The sequence below is a fragment of the Chenopodium album genome, chromosome 18, assembly GCF_948465745.1.
Source record: "Chenopodium album chromosome 18, dcCheAlbu1.1, whole genome shotgun sequence".
NCBI classification, from domain to species: Eukaryota; Viridiplantae; Streptophyta; class Magnoliopsida; order Caryophyllales; family Amaranthaceae; genus Chenopodium; species Chenopodium album.
This window is the reverse complement of record NC_137851.1, coordinates 41,401,687-41,419,303: the sequence shown is the minus strand read 5'-3', so window position 1 is coordinate 41,419,303 and position 17,617 is coordinate 41,401,687. Positions and strand designations below refer to the sequence as shown.

The 17,617-nt window shown below is 34.3% G+C and overlaps 1 protein-coding gene across 2 annotated transcripts; it reads right to left on the bottom strand.

Annotated features, from left to right (window-relative positions):
- Positions 1-255: 255 nt before the first annotated feature.
- On the bottom strand, positions 256-5,088 carry LOC145590883 (uncharacterized). 2 transcript variants are annotated; one of them, XM_081647277.1, is made up of 4 exons: positions 4,753-5,088; positions 3,151-4,227; positions 1,812-1,889; positions 256-1,642 (listed from the first exon to the last, which is right to left on the bottom strand). In XM_081647277.1, exons 2-4 carry the CDS (start codon positions 4,225-4,227, stop codon positions 371-373), a joined length of 2,427 nt encoding a protein of 808 aa, XP_081503403.1. In that variant the 5' UTR covers positions 4,753-5,088; the 3' UTR covers positions 256-370. The 2 variants fall into 2 exon arrangements, with proteins under 2 accessions (XP_081503403.1, XP_081503404.1); XM_081647278.1 differs by having other exon boundaries at positions 3,151-4,220; positions 4,753-5,085.
- Between the last annotated feature and the right edge of the window lie 12,529 nt (positions 5,089-17,617).

Genomic DNA, 17,617 nt, shown 5'->3' with positions numbered 1-17,617 from the left:
ATTTAACACTTCACACTGTAGCCCCATCTATTTCTGTTCTTTTTTTTTTCCCCAATTACCCCTTTTTCATCCCCCCTTGCCTATTTTCCCCTTCCTAATCCACCAAATTATCCCCGAGACATGCTCATTTCGAACCTCACAGCTAAAAGTTTGGAGTTATAACTAAGTAGCTAGCATATTAGCCACCTAAAAACCATCGCACATAAAAATATATTATGCCAGCATGTATAGTTTAGATCAGAAGGCGCACGGGGAGAAAAAACAACTTTTAGATTATAAAAACAGTCAACCAGCTTGTGCGATGCACATGCTTGATAAGCTTACATCTCAAAATTGGAAGTTACACTAAATTGCCATAACAAACAAAAGATCAGTTTGGCAGCTGACGACCTCTTCCATTACCTAAGTGACCACCTCTGCGGTGAAATGGCTTCCTTCCTCGACCTCTTCCACCTCTGCCCAAAGATTGGCCCTGACTGAACTGAGGAGAAGCCCCATCATTGCCGTGGAAATTAGTTGGGGGCTGGGAGTTACAGTTCTTCCCTTGCTGTGCAGGCAACTGGGGACCTGGGCCTTGAAGACCCACATTTATTGGAGCTTGATTGGAGAGATTTTGGCAGACCATCCCAACCCAAGGTGCATTTATCTGCCCTGCAGCAAAGTTCATAGGCCTGAGTGGTGTAGCACTATTTCCAGACACCAATTGGCTGAGATCAAACGGCTGCTGACATAGAGCTGGATTTGTCATAGGCATCTGTGAAATATGCTGTTGTTGTTGCCATGGCATAGGTGATGCAGAAGCCACTTGAAGATTCTGGGGATGATTTTGTTGCATCCATGGCATACCTTGTAATTGAAAGCCACCATGAAAAGCCATATTCTGCTGTTGGAATGGTATCCCATTTGCAAGTAAACCATTTAATAGAAATCCAGCTTGTTGGAGTTGCTGAGGAGATGGAGTGGGCCCCCTAGGGAAAAACGGACCCATTGGAGATGGGCCTAACTGGTAACCCTGACTTAAGGACGGTACATTAGGTCTGCCAGAGAACACTGGCCTAGTTGGAGATGGGCCAAACTGATTCTCCTCGCTTGAGGATGATACATAGGGCCCCATATGTTGTTGCATTTGCCTAGGTTGAGATGGTTGGACTGTTGGTTGTGATGATTGAACTGTTGGAGATTGAGAGGCAGATGGTTGATCTTTTGTCCATGTTTTGCCTCTGCTTTTGTTCTTTTTCTTGTTCCCAGGTCCCTGCCCTTGATTACTACTGTTCCCTCTCTTTGACATCTTTAACAGTCTCTTGTATTCCGCCTCCTTCTCATCATCAGAGAAATCAAACTCGTCCAACACCTCTTCATCGTTCTCACCAGAAGCATCATATCCTTTCTGGTAAAGATTTTTGTCATTAAGAACATGCCCTACAAACTCCATGACAAAGCCAACTAAAGTGCCATTTTGGATACCAGAGGGAACTTCACTTTCTGAATTATATCTCACAATATAATATGGGGTTTTGACAGGCCCAAATATTTCATCCACAATGCCTAGTGGCAATCTTCCCTCGGCTATCCATAATATTGAGCCCTCGTTGAGAGGATCATGCCTCTCTGACCCTTCAACAATAACTTGAGCACCTAAAACCTGACCAATGATAAACAGAATCACAAATCTAACAGGTAAACATTGCCAGCTTGAAGTTACCTCCATCACATCCAATATGAATCCATCAATGAAAAGAAGTTAAAAAATAAAAAAATTGACAAACCAATGTCAACATACTTAAGAAGTAAAAAGGTTAATAGAAACTTACAGAGGAGACAACTCCCACAGGCAATATCTGATGGCATGGCTGTAGAGTAACATTTACTGGAGGCACTGGAGGAAGAGCCTGCATAAGAATCAACCCACTTGAGTTAGGAAAATGTAGAGGACATGAAAATAGCATTTCCAGCAAGCCAGAGTGAGAGATTTAGGTAAATGCAAATCAAGTGAACACTTTGCATGATTAGATACTGTTCATTAACATTGACATCCATAATTCAAACTATTGAATACGGGTCCGAAAGAGAGCAGGACAAGAAATCATGATCTAGACAACCGCATACAATTGTTTGAGAGGAAACCAGAGAAACAATCCCCCATGCTGTGAAAAGCTCACACGGAAATACTGATTTAAAGAAGCAAACAAGTTTTACCAGTATCATGGATTTCTTGATTAATACGGAGTAGTTTACAAAATTAAATAATTTTTTAGGTTTACCAACTAATGAAGCACACTTAACTATAAGTAATAACACAACCATCCAAATTTCACAAATCAGTTACCTCATAACCTGCATATTAGAGCTAGTGGTCATGAATTAGTACTGGAGCACAACAACTCTATTTTGTCATTGACAAGGTCTGGGTAGGTCATGGAAAATGATAGTATACAAAGTTTTGCTGCACCTCAAACTCAGCAGACAAAAAAAACCACTGCAGCCAGCAATTGTTGACAAATGAGAAAAGCCTAATTCTGATCAATTATATCAGTTTGTCAAGGTTTTACAAGACCCAACATTTGGCAGGGAAATATCAGAAAGCTCACTCACTTATTCACATGGATGTTAACTAAAACATAGCATACAGTGTGTGAAGTTTGAAAAAGTGACAAGCATCTATCCTAAATGACTAAATTCACCTTAGGGCCAGCATAATTTTGTAAAGGTAACTTGAGGGATATCAAAGGTCTGATCAGTCACAGCACTAATAAAACAAAGCACAATAAGCAAAACATAAAAATGATTAGTTTTTCAACAACAGCTATGTAGATGCTTGTGGGTGCCATTGATCAACATGTACCTTGTTTGAAACATAGAACAACTCCAACCCCTACCCACCATATATTCATAGTAGAAGTTGCAGAAGAAAGCAATTGAAAGAAATAGAAGTAAAGGCCATTATTCTACCAAATGACAAATGATTTTACCATAAAATCCCATAAAATGGATCTAAGAGCATCCCATAAATGTCATAATCTGAGTTGTGCATAAGCAAACAGCCTCAATGGAGATAAACCATCAATTCATCACGTACATAGAAAGCAAGGCCAATAAATGCAAAAACGGAAAAAAAAAAAAAAAAGAGGAGCATATGTATTTTCTGATTACCTTCAGTTCATTCACTGACTTGATGGGTCCCTTAACTGTATCTTCATCTTCCTCCACAATCATATCTTCATCAAATATAAATTCCTCGCTATTTTCGTCAGAATTTTCATCGTCATCCTCCTCCTCCTTCTCATTGTTCTCAGACCAGGAAACCATATTCTCAGCATCAGAATCCAATATTTGACCTTCTTCCATGTCAATTGTCTGCTTAATGTTCTCTTTCTTGGTTTCAATTAACTTCTCTTTTACTTTCAATCCCTCGTCCTCCTCCTCCTCATCATCATCATCATCATCACTTTCACTACTTGAGGACGATGCAGAAGATGATGATGAAGTCTCACACTCGGACTCTGAGTCTGAATCTTTGTTTTCATTGACAATGGGAGTATCCACTTTCTTCATGCCACTGCCAGCAACAATTGAACCTTCTTCATCGCCAACCAAAGTAACCTTCTCCAATCCTTCCTCAATTGAGCAATCCACACCCTCGAATTGATGGCTACTTCTATCACCCAATACCCCAACATCAGACTCATCTCCACCTCCGACTAGAATCTTAGTGTCACCATCATGACAATCAGCATTAATTTCAGCAAGTTCAGAGCTATCCAAATCATCTGTCTTCATTAAACTATCCTTAACACAATCTTTAAATTCATCTAATTTCACCAAACTATTATCGCCACCTATTCCATCCTTACTAACCATATGCTCATCAGAGCCTCTACATTTAACCTTCACGGACACATGCTTCTCCAAGCCACCCATACCTTGAACAGGATCAACCACACTATTACCAATTCCAGTCTCCAAATGACCTTCTAAGCAAATCCCACTTCCAACTTCAGCTGTATTAGACTGTGCATTATCAGGGGCTTGCATTTCTTCTATCCAATCCTTAATTGAATCAAAATCAAGAAAAGGCTCAACAGAAGCGAGAGGAAACCCGCCAAATTCAGATGAATAACCCTCAAAATCAAACCTAAATGTTTCTGGGGAATTTGAAGTTTTAAGCTTTTGTTGATTAGCACCACTTTCTTCCTCCTGTTTCGAACACTCTCGAATAAACCCTACCATCTCCAAGAACACATACCGAGTTAGTTTATAACAGCGACGACGATGACAACAACAACAACAACAACAACGACAATAGTAGGTTTAAAGTTGTAATCAAACCATCAAAAATAAACCCCACAAACTTAAACTTAAACTTAAACCCATCAAAGCAAGCAACCCAACAGTTAAACCCTAGCAACCAAGAGGGGCAACCGCCAATAAAAAACTCCATTTTCATAGTTTCGTCTTAACATTAAAGGGTCATATGTTATATGAACAAGAACATGCAACACATTAACAACCAAATTTAAATCAATAATCAAAGTAAGCTCGAAAAATGACGTTAAATTCTTCTCGCTCAACTAACTGCTCAAGAATATGAGTAACAAAATTCTAGCAATAGAATCACTCGTTTTACTAATTCAGTAATTATAACCAATAATAATCCACCTTAGAAGAACCTTAAATTGAATGTACTGACAATTTAGTTAAAGATTAACAGTATATTGTGAAATTGGTATTGAAAGATTGAAAAAAACATCTTACCACAGAAGCAGCTTCAATGGAGGGGAGCAAGCTCAGAAGCTGTTTCAATGGAGAACTCGGAGTACGCCTCAATGGAGGAGAGAGACAGGAAGAGGGTGCAGTGCAGCGGCCAAGTACACGTTAAAACTTAAAGGGCTCAAATCAAAACGAACAAACACAAAACGTTCCTCTTTGTTAGAATACACTCACTAGTAGGCTGTTCATCGGTCCAAGACTGAACCACACTGACACGGATTAGATCGAAAACCGAAAATTAAAATTTTAAGAATCGGACCAATTAAGTTAAGTTAGGACCAAACTCGGACCAGATCGAAAGAATCGGTTTAAAACCCGGACTGGACCGCTGTTGACCGATTTAAGAATTTTTTTAAAAAGAATACTAAATTTTTAATAAAGTTATGGAAAACACAAAAAAAAGTAAAGGAAAAACTATATTTTAACGTCATTTTTACGTCTTTTTTTGTATGTTTAATACAAAAAAACTTATAAATTTAAAGGTTTCTAAGTTTATTAAGGATAATTTTAACCTTTATTTAAGGTTTCACACATATTTTTAATAAAAAAATCGGTCCGATCCAAGACCGGTTTTTATAGGATTTTGGACCGGACCGGAAAAATGAATTTCAAGACCCAAAGACCGGACCGGTCCAGTCCGGGGTGGTCTGGTCCATTTTTTTAGTCCGGACCAATTTATGAACACCCCTAGAATACAATACTCAGTAGTAGTAGGTTTTTTACACGGTCAAATGGGAAAATTTAAGATAATCAACGTGATAAACATTTTGATATTTATCGAAGGTTATATTTGTCTTTTCATGTTATAAGTTGGGGGTAAAATTGGAAAATTTGCAAATTGCAGCCATTTAAAGTTAGTATTTTGTAAATTGCAATCATTTTAAAAAAATTGCAAATTACAGCTCAAAAGTTCTTATAAATTGTAAATTGCAGCCCGATTCTACTTTTTCATCGGTTTACATAATGAAAAAAAATCGGTTAAGGTTTAGGGGTCATTTTATTTCTTAAGGGTCCGAATTAAGTTCGGAATTAGAAAAAAAAAACCGTAAGTGCCTCGTTATTAGATCAAAAAATAGTTGCCCACAAATCGATACATTTTTGTTACGCAAAACGAGGCACTTACGTTATTTTTTTACTAATTCCGAGCTCAAATCAGTTCCTTAAGCCCTAACATGGCCCTAAAATCTTAACCAAATATTTTTCGACGCATAAACCCATGAAAAAGTTGAAACGGGCTGCAATTTACAATTTATAAGAACTTTTGGGCTGCAATTTGCAATTTTTTTAAAAATGACTACAATTTGCAAAATACAAACTTCAAATGGTGGCAATTGACAAATTTTCCGGTAAAATTATACTCTCTTTGTTTTTTTGTAAATGTTCAGCGGCCATTTTATTTAAGTGCTCTATTTTCAAATTTAGAAATCTCACTTACATTTTTTATTATTGGAAAAAAAAAAAAATAAATAAAAAAAAAACCAGTAATCTCACCTTTGTCATTTCTGATCAAAATAATCTCACCTTTTTGAAATCTTGAAATAATCTCACCTTAGACCCTTCATCTGCTCAAAACAAGCTTTTTTACCGATTTGTAAAATTGACAACTTGTTTCAGAAGGTGACTTGCCACATGTCCCCTTCTGATTGATTTTTTAAAAAAAAATATTTTTACAAAAATAACAGATAATGAAAAAAATTGTTAAAAAAAAATAATAACCCCTTCCTTCATCTCAATTCCTTCCCTTACCGGAGCTCCCTCTGCCAGACCGACCCGCCCTCTTCCTGGCTAGAGCTAGCTCCACCCACTGAACACAACAACCCCTTCCTCCCTCCCCAATATCCCCCCCTGCCGGAACCCTCCTCCGATCCCCCTGTCGGCTACATTGTAATGAAAAAGGGAGGGTTTAGAGGTTTTGTGGCCGGGCGAATTTTAAGGGTCTTGTGGGTGATCGAGTTTTGGGGTTTCGTGGATGGCTGGGTTTTGGAATTTAGGGGTGGTCGATTTTTGGGATTCATGGGTGGTCAAGTCTAGGGATTTCAATGTGGCTAAGATGGTCGGGTTTTTGGAGTGGGAATTTTCGGAGTTGGATGTGGGTTTCCTAACGAGATGGGGTGGGTTTCGGAGTTGGGTAGGGGATTTGCTAAACCAATTGGGGTTTGGTAGTGTGTTAGTGTAGTAGTGGGGGATGGTTGGGTAGAAGGTATGATGGAATAGGCCGGGTTGGGTGGCGTACAAGCTTCAACAACATTACTTACTAAGTCCTCTTGAAGATACATATATCTTCCGTTTGCTGCAGAGTCTAGAATTGATCTTGAAGAATTTCCAAGCCCGTTGTAGAAGGCTTGGATCAACTACCAGTGTAGTATCCCATGATGGGGACACACTCTCTGCATATCCTTAAATCTTTGTCAAGCTTCATAAAAGATCTTTGTCAAGCTTCATAAAAGATGGAAAATTGGCTTAAAATTATACCAACTATTAACGGTGTGTGCAAAATACTACAACCTCAACTTAGTCAACTATTTGCTATCAGTAGTAAAACCTTTTGTACTATATGTGTGAAATGGTACGACAACCACCAGAGAAGGCATCTTAAGGAATATTCGGTCCAAAATCATTATTACATTATTTTTATTATAATTTTTTAATATCAAAGTCTTTTTTTTCAAGATACATTTTATGTTAATAATTTCCTCCTACCCAAATTAATAATGCCCCGCCCGTTTGTTAGAATAGTACATTAATTTCTCCAATAAAAAAAATCACTATCAAACAAAAGTAAATAGGGCATTTAAATGCATTATTATATTGATATAATTAGTTTTTAAAAATGTATTAAAAACCAAATTAACATAATATTTTCTTTGTTTTTTATACTTGCAACACGTCTTTTGCTATGCTAACCTATTTGAAAAAAGGACTTTTTGTCATAAACTACCTTTTAAAAGCAATTTTTTGTGAGAAACTACAGAATAAAAAAAAATGTTGTAAGAAACCACCTATTAAAATAAAAATGTTGTAAGAAACTACCTATTAAAACAAATAATGTTGTAAAAAAACTATTATTCGTCGAATTTTCATATTTGACTCATTTATCTGACATTGACCATGCTCGGCCGGTCACATGAAAGGTGGCATTGTTGGTGGGGCATGGAAAAATAAAGGTTTTAAAAATTCACGTGATTGGCAAGTAGGTGGTCAACGCCGGAAAAATTAGTCAACGGTGAAAATCTGGTAAAGATGTAGTCTTTTACAATATTTTCATTTTAATTTAATAGGTAGTTTCTTGCAACATTTTTTTTTATTAGGTAGTTTCCCAAAAAAAAAAACGGCTTTTAATAGGTAGTTTTTGACAAAAAGCCCTTGAAAAAAATGATTAAACTATGTAAGCGGATAAATTATGCTATAATTTTTAATCATAGCAACTTAACACTTTCTTCTTTATTTTTTAAACATAACACTTTCTTCTTATTGGTGGTAAAATTTTATTTATTAATTTGTCCGTTTATTTGGTTTAATATCTCTCCTAAAGTGTGTGTCATGTCAAAATGGTGTGTCATGGTAAATAAAAATGTACTCCGTAGAAATTATGTATTTTGGAAAAAAAATTACTTCTTAATAATTAATACAAAAATAATATAATAATGAATATGGATGAAATATTCATAAAGCTACCTTCTCTGATGGCTGGCGTACCATTTTGCACATATATTTCAAAAGGTGGTACTGCTGAAAGCAAATAATTGAGGTTGTATTATTTTGCACTCACTACTATTAGTTGGTATTATTTTAATCCAATTTTCCTATAAAGATTCATTAGCTTCTTGGGCAAAATTAAGGATTGAGCTTCTAGTAAGAGTTGTCTTCTCTGCAGAATAATACATTTTATGGAAAGCTAATAAGAGAATTCCATTCTGTAATACCAGAAGTAGTTTTATTTAATCCATTATACCAAATTTTAGCTTTACCACACAAAGAGATAGGGAAAAGAATCTCCCTGATTTGGTCCTGTGTGACCCTAGCTTGTATGATGCTGTTGCAATATTAGCAAAAATAAAAAATATGAAGATTAGAATCTTCATTCGTAGTTCCGCCAAATTGCTTCCTTTCGATCATACTAATAAACTGAGGTCTAATCCCAAATTGCACTCCCTCGAGATCCGGTGGAGGAGCAAGGTGCGGAGGCTCTGTCAAGGAAGGTTGTGAATAATCACTAAGCTTGCGAGGTGGTTGAGCAGTCATCTTTGATTTTTTGTGTCACTAGAATCAGAGAGGGTCCAAAGGATTATGGCTTTTGGAGCCTGCAAATATTTTTTTATATAGATTCTTTTGTCTACGAAAAGAGCACTCGATCTCAGGATTGAATGGAATATAACCTGATCTAGAACACCTGGGCATATACTAACAAAGAACTAAACAACATATATGAGAAACTATCCCAAAGAACTTACGTTCTCTGAGACGAAGGAAAATGATCTAGACTACAAAAATAATCAGAAATAGGGAAGTAAGGTCGAATCCATAGGAAAATAATGTTTTTTCTATTCCTAATCAATTAATATAATCTAAATTATTAAGTAACCAAATTTGATTTTATATGAATTATATTAAAGAAACTAATTAAACTAATGCGATTAAGAATTATAAGAATAACAATAAATCAAAGCCTAGGGAATAGGTTCACCAATAAATAATACTCCAGGATGAAGGACAACAATCAATTATCAATGCATCAATTAATCAGATCATAAAAGGCTTTCACTACGTATTACAATCACATAATTAATCTACCCGGTATTAAATCGCATCTCTCGAATCTTGACTTGACCATTTATAAACTAACCTGCCTATTAAACTAAAGCCTAAACATCATTTCTCATCTGTCGAATCTCGAATCAATATTGCATAACTCATACAATTAAACTAGGCCTAATCTAGTTGCATAGTATTAAATTAATCAATAGGAAATTAATCAAAGCATTAATTAACAATCAACAATAATCAATCATCCCTTCATATTATTTACGGATCCCCAAGAACCGTAGATATTAAACTACTCACACATAATAAAAATCTAAACTAAGCAAAACAATTAAATAGGACATAATTAATCAAAGCAATAAAGTTACTTGAAATAAAAGGGAAGAAAATCGATACCAAAGTAAATGAAAATAATGAATTGCATAAACCAAAGAATGTTGAGGGAACAAATTGCTAAGTAAGCTTAAATTCTAAAATCTAAAATTTAAACTAATGAAAGACGTATTTTTGTCGTTTAACAAAAGCGTATTTATATATACTAAGAAAATCCTAAGCTAAAACGACGATTAACGCCCCTACACGACATAAAAAAACACGCTCCCAACCGGATGCGCCTCCGAGACATTTCTTCTCTCTTCCTTGCCCGACCGGATGCGCCCCGGGGCGAGGGGCTTCTTTTCTTGCCTGGTCGGGCGAGTCCACCGGGTGGTATTTGGATTCCTCGTTTTGGGCTCCTTCTTGGCCCAATCCAAACTTTTTCACCTTGGGTCTTTGTAACTTAGGTCCATTGCTTTCGTTTTTTCTTCTTCGTCGAGCCCTTAATCACCGGTTTGATCACTCTAACGCGGTCTTCATGGGCTACAGAAAAATGGTCATACAAGTGCGCTCCATATCAAATGCTTGTAGTGGCTCAAATAAGTCCGAAAATTTCTCCTAATCTGCAATTTCCTATAAAACAATACCGAAGTTACGAAAACACTAGAAAACACATATTAGTAATAAAAATAGTTCCATAGAGCCAAAACAAGCATAAATATGACCATAGGATAGAGTATAAAAACACATATAAAATAGACTCGTCAATTGGCCTAACTGAAAAATTGCCTAGGTTTGTAATTTTTAGTAATATCAACACCTGTAATATTTCTCCCTTTATTTTTTTTAAATTCATCACTTGGGTTTGCATATTTGTCGGGGCATAACTTTGTCCAAGAAAAAAATTAAAAAAAATCCATAACATAAAACTAAAACACCATGCCACTTCCTGGTGTTATTTTTTCATTTCAAAATCACATTTTTCTTTTTTTTTTTCTTTTTCATTTTATGTTCTTAAAATTTTCTTATTTGACCATATTTTTTTCAAACACTTAAAAAGATTCACACCATTTACATTATAGCAAATATCTAAAATTGTCACTAAATTATTCCATATATTGCTAATATAATTTTTCAAATATATCCAAATCAATAGTCTTTACATATTACTAAAGGCAAACCTAAAAGGATACTTTGCAGCGTTATATTAAGTATTTTCCCTCCAAAATTAGTTGCTTAAACAAAATATTCTTACCAAAATGAAGGATTATTGTATCTAATAATGACATTTGCTTTACATAAAATTTAAACTAAACCTTCTAAAATATTTAATTTTAAATGGTTCATTGTAGATAGGAAAAATTGACAAAAATAATCCCAACTTTCACGTATTCGCTTTAAATAATCCCAACTACATATTATTTTTAAATAATCCGAACTTTGGGGCGTGTTCGCTTTTATCGGTCCCAAGTGACCGGTAACCTGTTAAATAGTGATTTTTTAAAAGTTTAATAGACACGTGTAATTAATATCAGCCAAGACACTCCCCCCAACCCTATTAATATCTCATTGTATATTTATTAATATATCGTTTAAAGACGGTGAGAAGTCAAATGAGAGGGAGTAGTAATTAATGATTGCTTGACCCCTTCTCTCCTTCCTTAATGCACCATTTCCACAAGAGGTTTGTTCTTTCGTTGGAGGTTATAAAAGGCAATATTCATCCTCCACACTTCGACAGTGGTGTCACTAATCTATTTTTAGTTCCTAATTTTGCTTCTGTTGTTCATTTTAGCATTGTTTGTAAACATTCAAATGATGGATATATTGAAACTATAAAGAAAGAGATAAGAGATAAATTTTTTTTCAATCTGATTACATTCCATTAGAAATTGAAAATACTAAGCCATATAAATAGACTTACATAATGCCACTAACAAACTATAAAATAGCAACTAACAAACTAAGTGGGTAAACATGGTCCCACGTTTTACACCACTAACTCAACAACTTAATAAAATCAACATAGAATTCTACTACTAATTGGAACTAACCGATATTCAACAATTCTTATCCTAAAATATAGGAAATACTTTGAATCAATCCAACATTCCCCCTTGATTCAAAGTCTCATACACTCCACTAAACTTTGTTACTGACTTCAACATTCCATATTGCAATGGACTTCAACTTGAATTTGACATATTTTGATCTCAACACGAACACTTAACTACACACTCGACTATAGAAGAGCTTGCAATCTTCCACTTCAAATTTCATAACATCTTGCTAGACGTTTTAATTTGTGATGCACATCTCATCACCTACACATAATTTGTTGATGCACATTATCACCAACACAATATTGTCGGAGCACTTCTCTCCGCACAACCAAACCTCGACATTTTTTTTTATTGATGCACTTCTCATCAATTTCTCGATCTTGTTGATGCACATTATCATCAACTTACATTCAATGGAGCACATTTCTCCATAAACTCTCTTTGACATTATCCTTCAATTGACCATGTCACCTTTGCATCATACCAAAATCTTTGGTATTATCTTGGAAATCGTCTCTGCGTTGATTACGACTTCTACACTCATAAAGATTATACGATCTTTACCTTAAAACAATTTTTCGCCCTCTTTTTTACTAGATTAAATCCCTTTTCATGGGCTAAAAGGGAACCCAACAACACAACAAACCAACCATAACTTCCATGGTTAAACACAAACACGCTCACTTAAAAAAGAATTTCACTCATTTTTTTTAATTGCTCACAAACAATGAAATCAAGCTGCATTGCTTGTTTCTCTTAGAGATTTTTGTTTTTTTAAATACTCTCTTTCTCCCTACTTGTTTTTTTTCTTCTTTTTCTTCATCTCTTTCCCTTCCCTTTTCCCCGGATCTAACCTGAAACTCTGATACCATGTTGAAACTATAAAGAGAGAGATAAGAGATAAATATTTTTATCAATCTGATTACATTCCATTAGAAATTGAAAATACTAAGCCATATAAATAGACTTACATAATGCCACTAACAAACTATAAAATAGCAACTAACAAACTAAGTGGGTAAACATAGTCCCGCATTTTACACCACTAACTCAACAACTTAATAAAATCAACATAACATTCTACTACTAATTGGAACTAACCGATATTCAACAATTCTTATCCTAAAATATAGGAAATACTTTGAATCAATCCAACAGAATATGCAATTTTCAAATTTCCGAACTATGTAACTTGAAATTTATGTGAGAATTGTATACCCAGAAAAAATATGTATAATTGACTCAATTATACATTTTTTTTCTACCTAATTGAATTTCAGGGCAGGGTGCTCCTAGAACTGATTTTAATTGTGTTGTGTAAAATGTTGTGTACCAATTTTATGCATGCATAAATGTTGATTTTCTGGATTTTTGACAAGCAAATCGGTCATACGAATTATTCTGCTACAACGGGAGAAAATAATGGCCAACTTTTTAACAATTTTGGATGTTTTTTTTGATAAAACATTTTTAAACTTTTGCTTATACATTTGGCGCTTTTCTTCCCAAACAATTCAGGGCTTTTGTTTCTATTGGTAATAAATTTATCTTGAATATGATACTTTATTATTTTTAAGCTCTTAATTTTTTGTTTTACTAGATTTTTTTTTCTTGTTGCCATTCTCTCCTAATATTATTATTGTAGTGAATAGATGCATACTTATGAACTAAGGATACCTACTTTTTATGGGATATAAATATAACAATGCTTACTAGTTACTATGACTTCTTGTCATGATCTTTTAACTTTGGATAATGAATAATGGACCTGATACACAATTCTTGCTTTTTATTGCCGTCGCAGGTTGAGCTACAAACATTGGATGGGTTGGTGAGTGTGCACCTAATGGGTACTAGTTAACCCATTTTATGACAAGGTGAATTTAAAACTATTTTGCAATATAAACAAGAAAAAGGGAAGGCCAAAGGGTGAACAATTAAAAACATATTTTTTATCTTGTACTCTTTTGGAAATTGCTAAAGGTTCATCTATGGATTTGAATTTCCTATTCAGATTGTTGGTAGCTAATTTATATGAAGTATGAACTTGTCATCCAAGTTTTCTAGAAGAGAAATCCAGTTATAAGGTTGTGTCTTTGAAATATTCTACTATAATTCTGATATATATATATATAGGGTTGGTCATTTTCACATGAAATTCACTTATTTTTATTTATCTCAACTTATCTAGACTCATTGAAACTCATCAAATTTTTTTTAACTTATTGTGGTTGCAACTTAAAGTGAAAGGATAAAGGCTTATGGTCTAATAAAAAAGAGGGTTGTTTTCTAAAAAGTTGTAGAAAGATAAAATATATGATAAGGTTGTTTTGTTACAGGCTTACAACTATAGTCTACATTGTTTCTTGGACTTTTTACCTGACTAAAAAGACCAACTCTAAGCACTAAGTGATTATTTATTTTCTGCATCTAATACTATGCATTTCAGGCAGGGATCCTTTATAATTAAAGTCCGAGGGCCAAAAGGATGGGCATGGGAGCCAGAAAAGGTTATTTAATTCTGATCTCATTTGAAGTAAATTTTGGTGGAAGCAGTTTCGTATTTGTTATTTATTGGTTCTTTAACGATCATCTTCTAGATGATGTTCTGTTTTGAATTGAACTTGATTAAATTGTAGACTTGTAGGTTTCTATAACCATTGGGCATATGGGATGCATTTCAAATGAAGATATCAACTTTCGATTAACAGGGTTGGCCGCTTTTTTTGTTACATTATTGTTTTGATCTACTTATTTTAGTCTACTCTTTTGCTTGTAAGAGATGATAATTAAGAGTTTAGTTGGAAATTCTTAGTGATTCTCTTGGTCTATCATATGTTTCCCCTTTCTGAAAGAGTTCTAAGGGTTGTTTGTGGTCAGAGCTGCTGGTTAAAGTATAGAGGTCCATTAAATGTTGTCGGGGAGCTTCTATCTTCAACAGATGATCTCATTTATTTTGTATCAATATGAACAACAGGAGATTACTCTTTTAAGAATGTAATTCCAGGTTTGTACTTTTTATTGCTATTTATAAGGTATCTTCTCTCAACAACTGCTATCAATGTTTAATATCCACTTTCAAGCTGTATTGGCTTGTCAGCTGAACATTATTTCACCTTGTTTAATGCTATATTGCCGAATCTTTAAGAATAAAGGGTGTTGATTCTTTATGGGGATTTTAAGGAAATCATATACATAGTAATTACCGACTAAAAGGCCTTTTTTTGGACAAACACTTGTTTTAGTCAAAAGACGTTCCTAAGAAAGTCCATGTGTCACGTAGACCCTCCTCACTATGCCACGTCATCCACTGATTATGCCACGTGGCTCTCCCTTCCATTTGCTTTTCATGCATGTCATGCACTTATCATAGAAAAAAAATGTTCTCCATAAGATTTGAACACACAACCTCTAATTTTACAAATAAGTGTCTTACCACCAAGCTATGTGATATTTTTAAGCAATCATTGAATTTAAAATACTTTGTATTAATATGTAGCAAATGACAATATGAACAACTCAAGTGAACTATTCAGCTGAGAGATGTGCTTGTCGTGAAGGAATTAGAAACACTCTTGCGGATGATGATTTGGGAGTTTTGCAAAGGACTGATCGTAGTGGTTGTGGTGCTCCGATTTATTATCTCTACGCTGTAGTTTAGTTGAAATTGATATGTCAATATCTCATTATCATGCAAAAAGATCCTTGACACTATTTTCAGCTTCAACTCAATTGACTCACTTCTCTTCATTCATCAGTATTTGTTTAGTGAAGTAATATATTCAATATTTCCTTTGTTTCTTTGCATAACAATGCTTTATTACCTTTTATTTTAATATGCCATTGCAATACAACCTCTCTGTTTGAATAGCAATAAGATGACCAACATGTTCTTAATATGTGTGGATAATCAACGACGACCCTTAAGAAAGAGTGGAGGGAGTATATTTTAGATCTCCAATAAAGGAGGTGCATCTTTTTGCTTCAAGATCTACATTTATTTATTTATTTTTAATGCAAAACTATTGCACTTTTTTTTTTTTAATATCCTATATATTAATCTCTTCATTTGAAGTCTGTCATTCTTTCTAAAGCTATTTCCAAACAAATGTTTTTTATATTTTCCTATCAAAAAGAAAAACCCTCCTTTTTGTATTTTGACCTATTCATTTATACTAGAGTTGGTGCTTAGTTTTCCTTATATTCTAGTGATAGGCATGTCACATACCTAACAAAAATAACCTAAGAAGACCACTACTATGTAGACCGGGAAATAAGGGTCAGATCCTAAGAGACTATGGTTTAACTAATTATCAAAATCAAGTAATTACTAAGCAAGCAATTAATTCAATTAATAAAAACTCTAATTAATCTAATGCAAATAAACTAAATAACAAGAAAACTTCGATAATAAAAAGCATCCAAGATCACGCTTCCCTACATGAATATAATCAATACAATTGTTGTTCTACCCCTAACATGTAATTCAATCGACAAGAGGAAAAGTAATTCCTTGACAATACCAAAGGTCTCTTTTGAGTTGTCAATGGATTCCCTAATTACAATCAAGCCAACTTCTGTGGAATCATGCAAATTAAGGACATTAAGCACATTAATTAGCTTCCTAATTATCCATTCAACTACTTTCGTGAAGAACTTCAAACCCTTAATTGATCTATTCAACTCTATTAAACCCAACTCTCGCTGTGATTAAAACAAAGGAATAATAATAATAATACTAATTATTCCTAATCTAGTATTGGCATTAGCACAATCAATAAGCATATCAATTACAATTACCATTAGAGAATTTAAAGAATTAATGCATGCATCACATTTGGGTTTCGCTAAATCTCGGATTGAAAAACTACTTACACATATACATGAAATTAAGAATGATATTCAAAAAAGGAATTAAAACATAACTAACAATAATAAAAATAAGAGGATTGAGAGATGAAATCAATACTTGAAATTAATTAAGAAATCTTGAAAATAAAACCCTAGAGTAGAAGAATGTAATACCAAACTCTATAAAATAACATGTGTAAGTCCTCAATAAAAGACTATCTAAAACCTATTAATATGCTATCAAAATAATAGTTGTCTTCTCTTAGGATTAGGACATTAAAAATCCTAAATATGTAAGATTTCGCAAAGTCAATGAGTGGCCACAACTAGATCGCGAGGTAGAGTCGCGAGCCACGGGTAGGGCACGGACTAGATTGCCAATTATACTTTTCTTGCTCATTTGTGAGCTACACCGCAAGGAGGCTGCAGAGTAGGCGCCACGCCTAGTTCTTTTCTTCCTTAACATGCCTTTAATGCTTTATAGCTCTTTTTTTTAACTTATCCACTCCATACTTCCCTTGCAAAAACCTACAAAATAAGGGAAAAAGAACCCGAGGGGAGCAATAATCGAAATAGATGGAATACTAGCTCTAAAAGGTTAAATATATGGAGAATACGTAATGAAAACACACAAATATAACCAGGGGCGAAGCCAGGATTTTCAAGTCCTGGGGGCCGGACTTGTTAAACAATAGATTGATGGAAAAAATTAAAATGTACTAGTATTATATTGTTATTAAAAAAAAATTAGTTGAATCGTACTCTATGATTTTTCATAGTAGAAAAATCATCAATCAAAGATTAAACACTAAAATCTACAACAATATCTTTTTCTATGTATACAACCAAAACATCTCTAA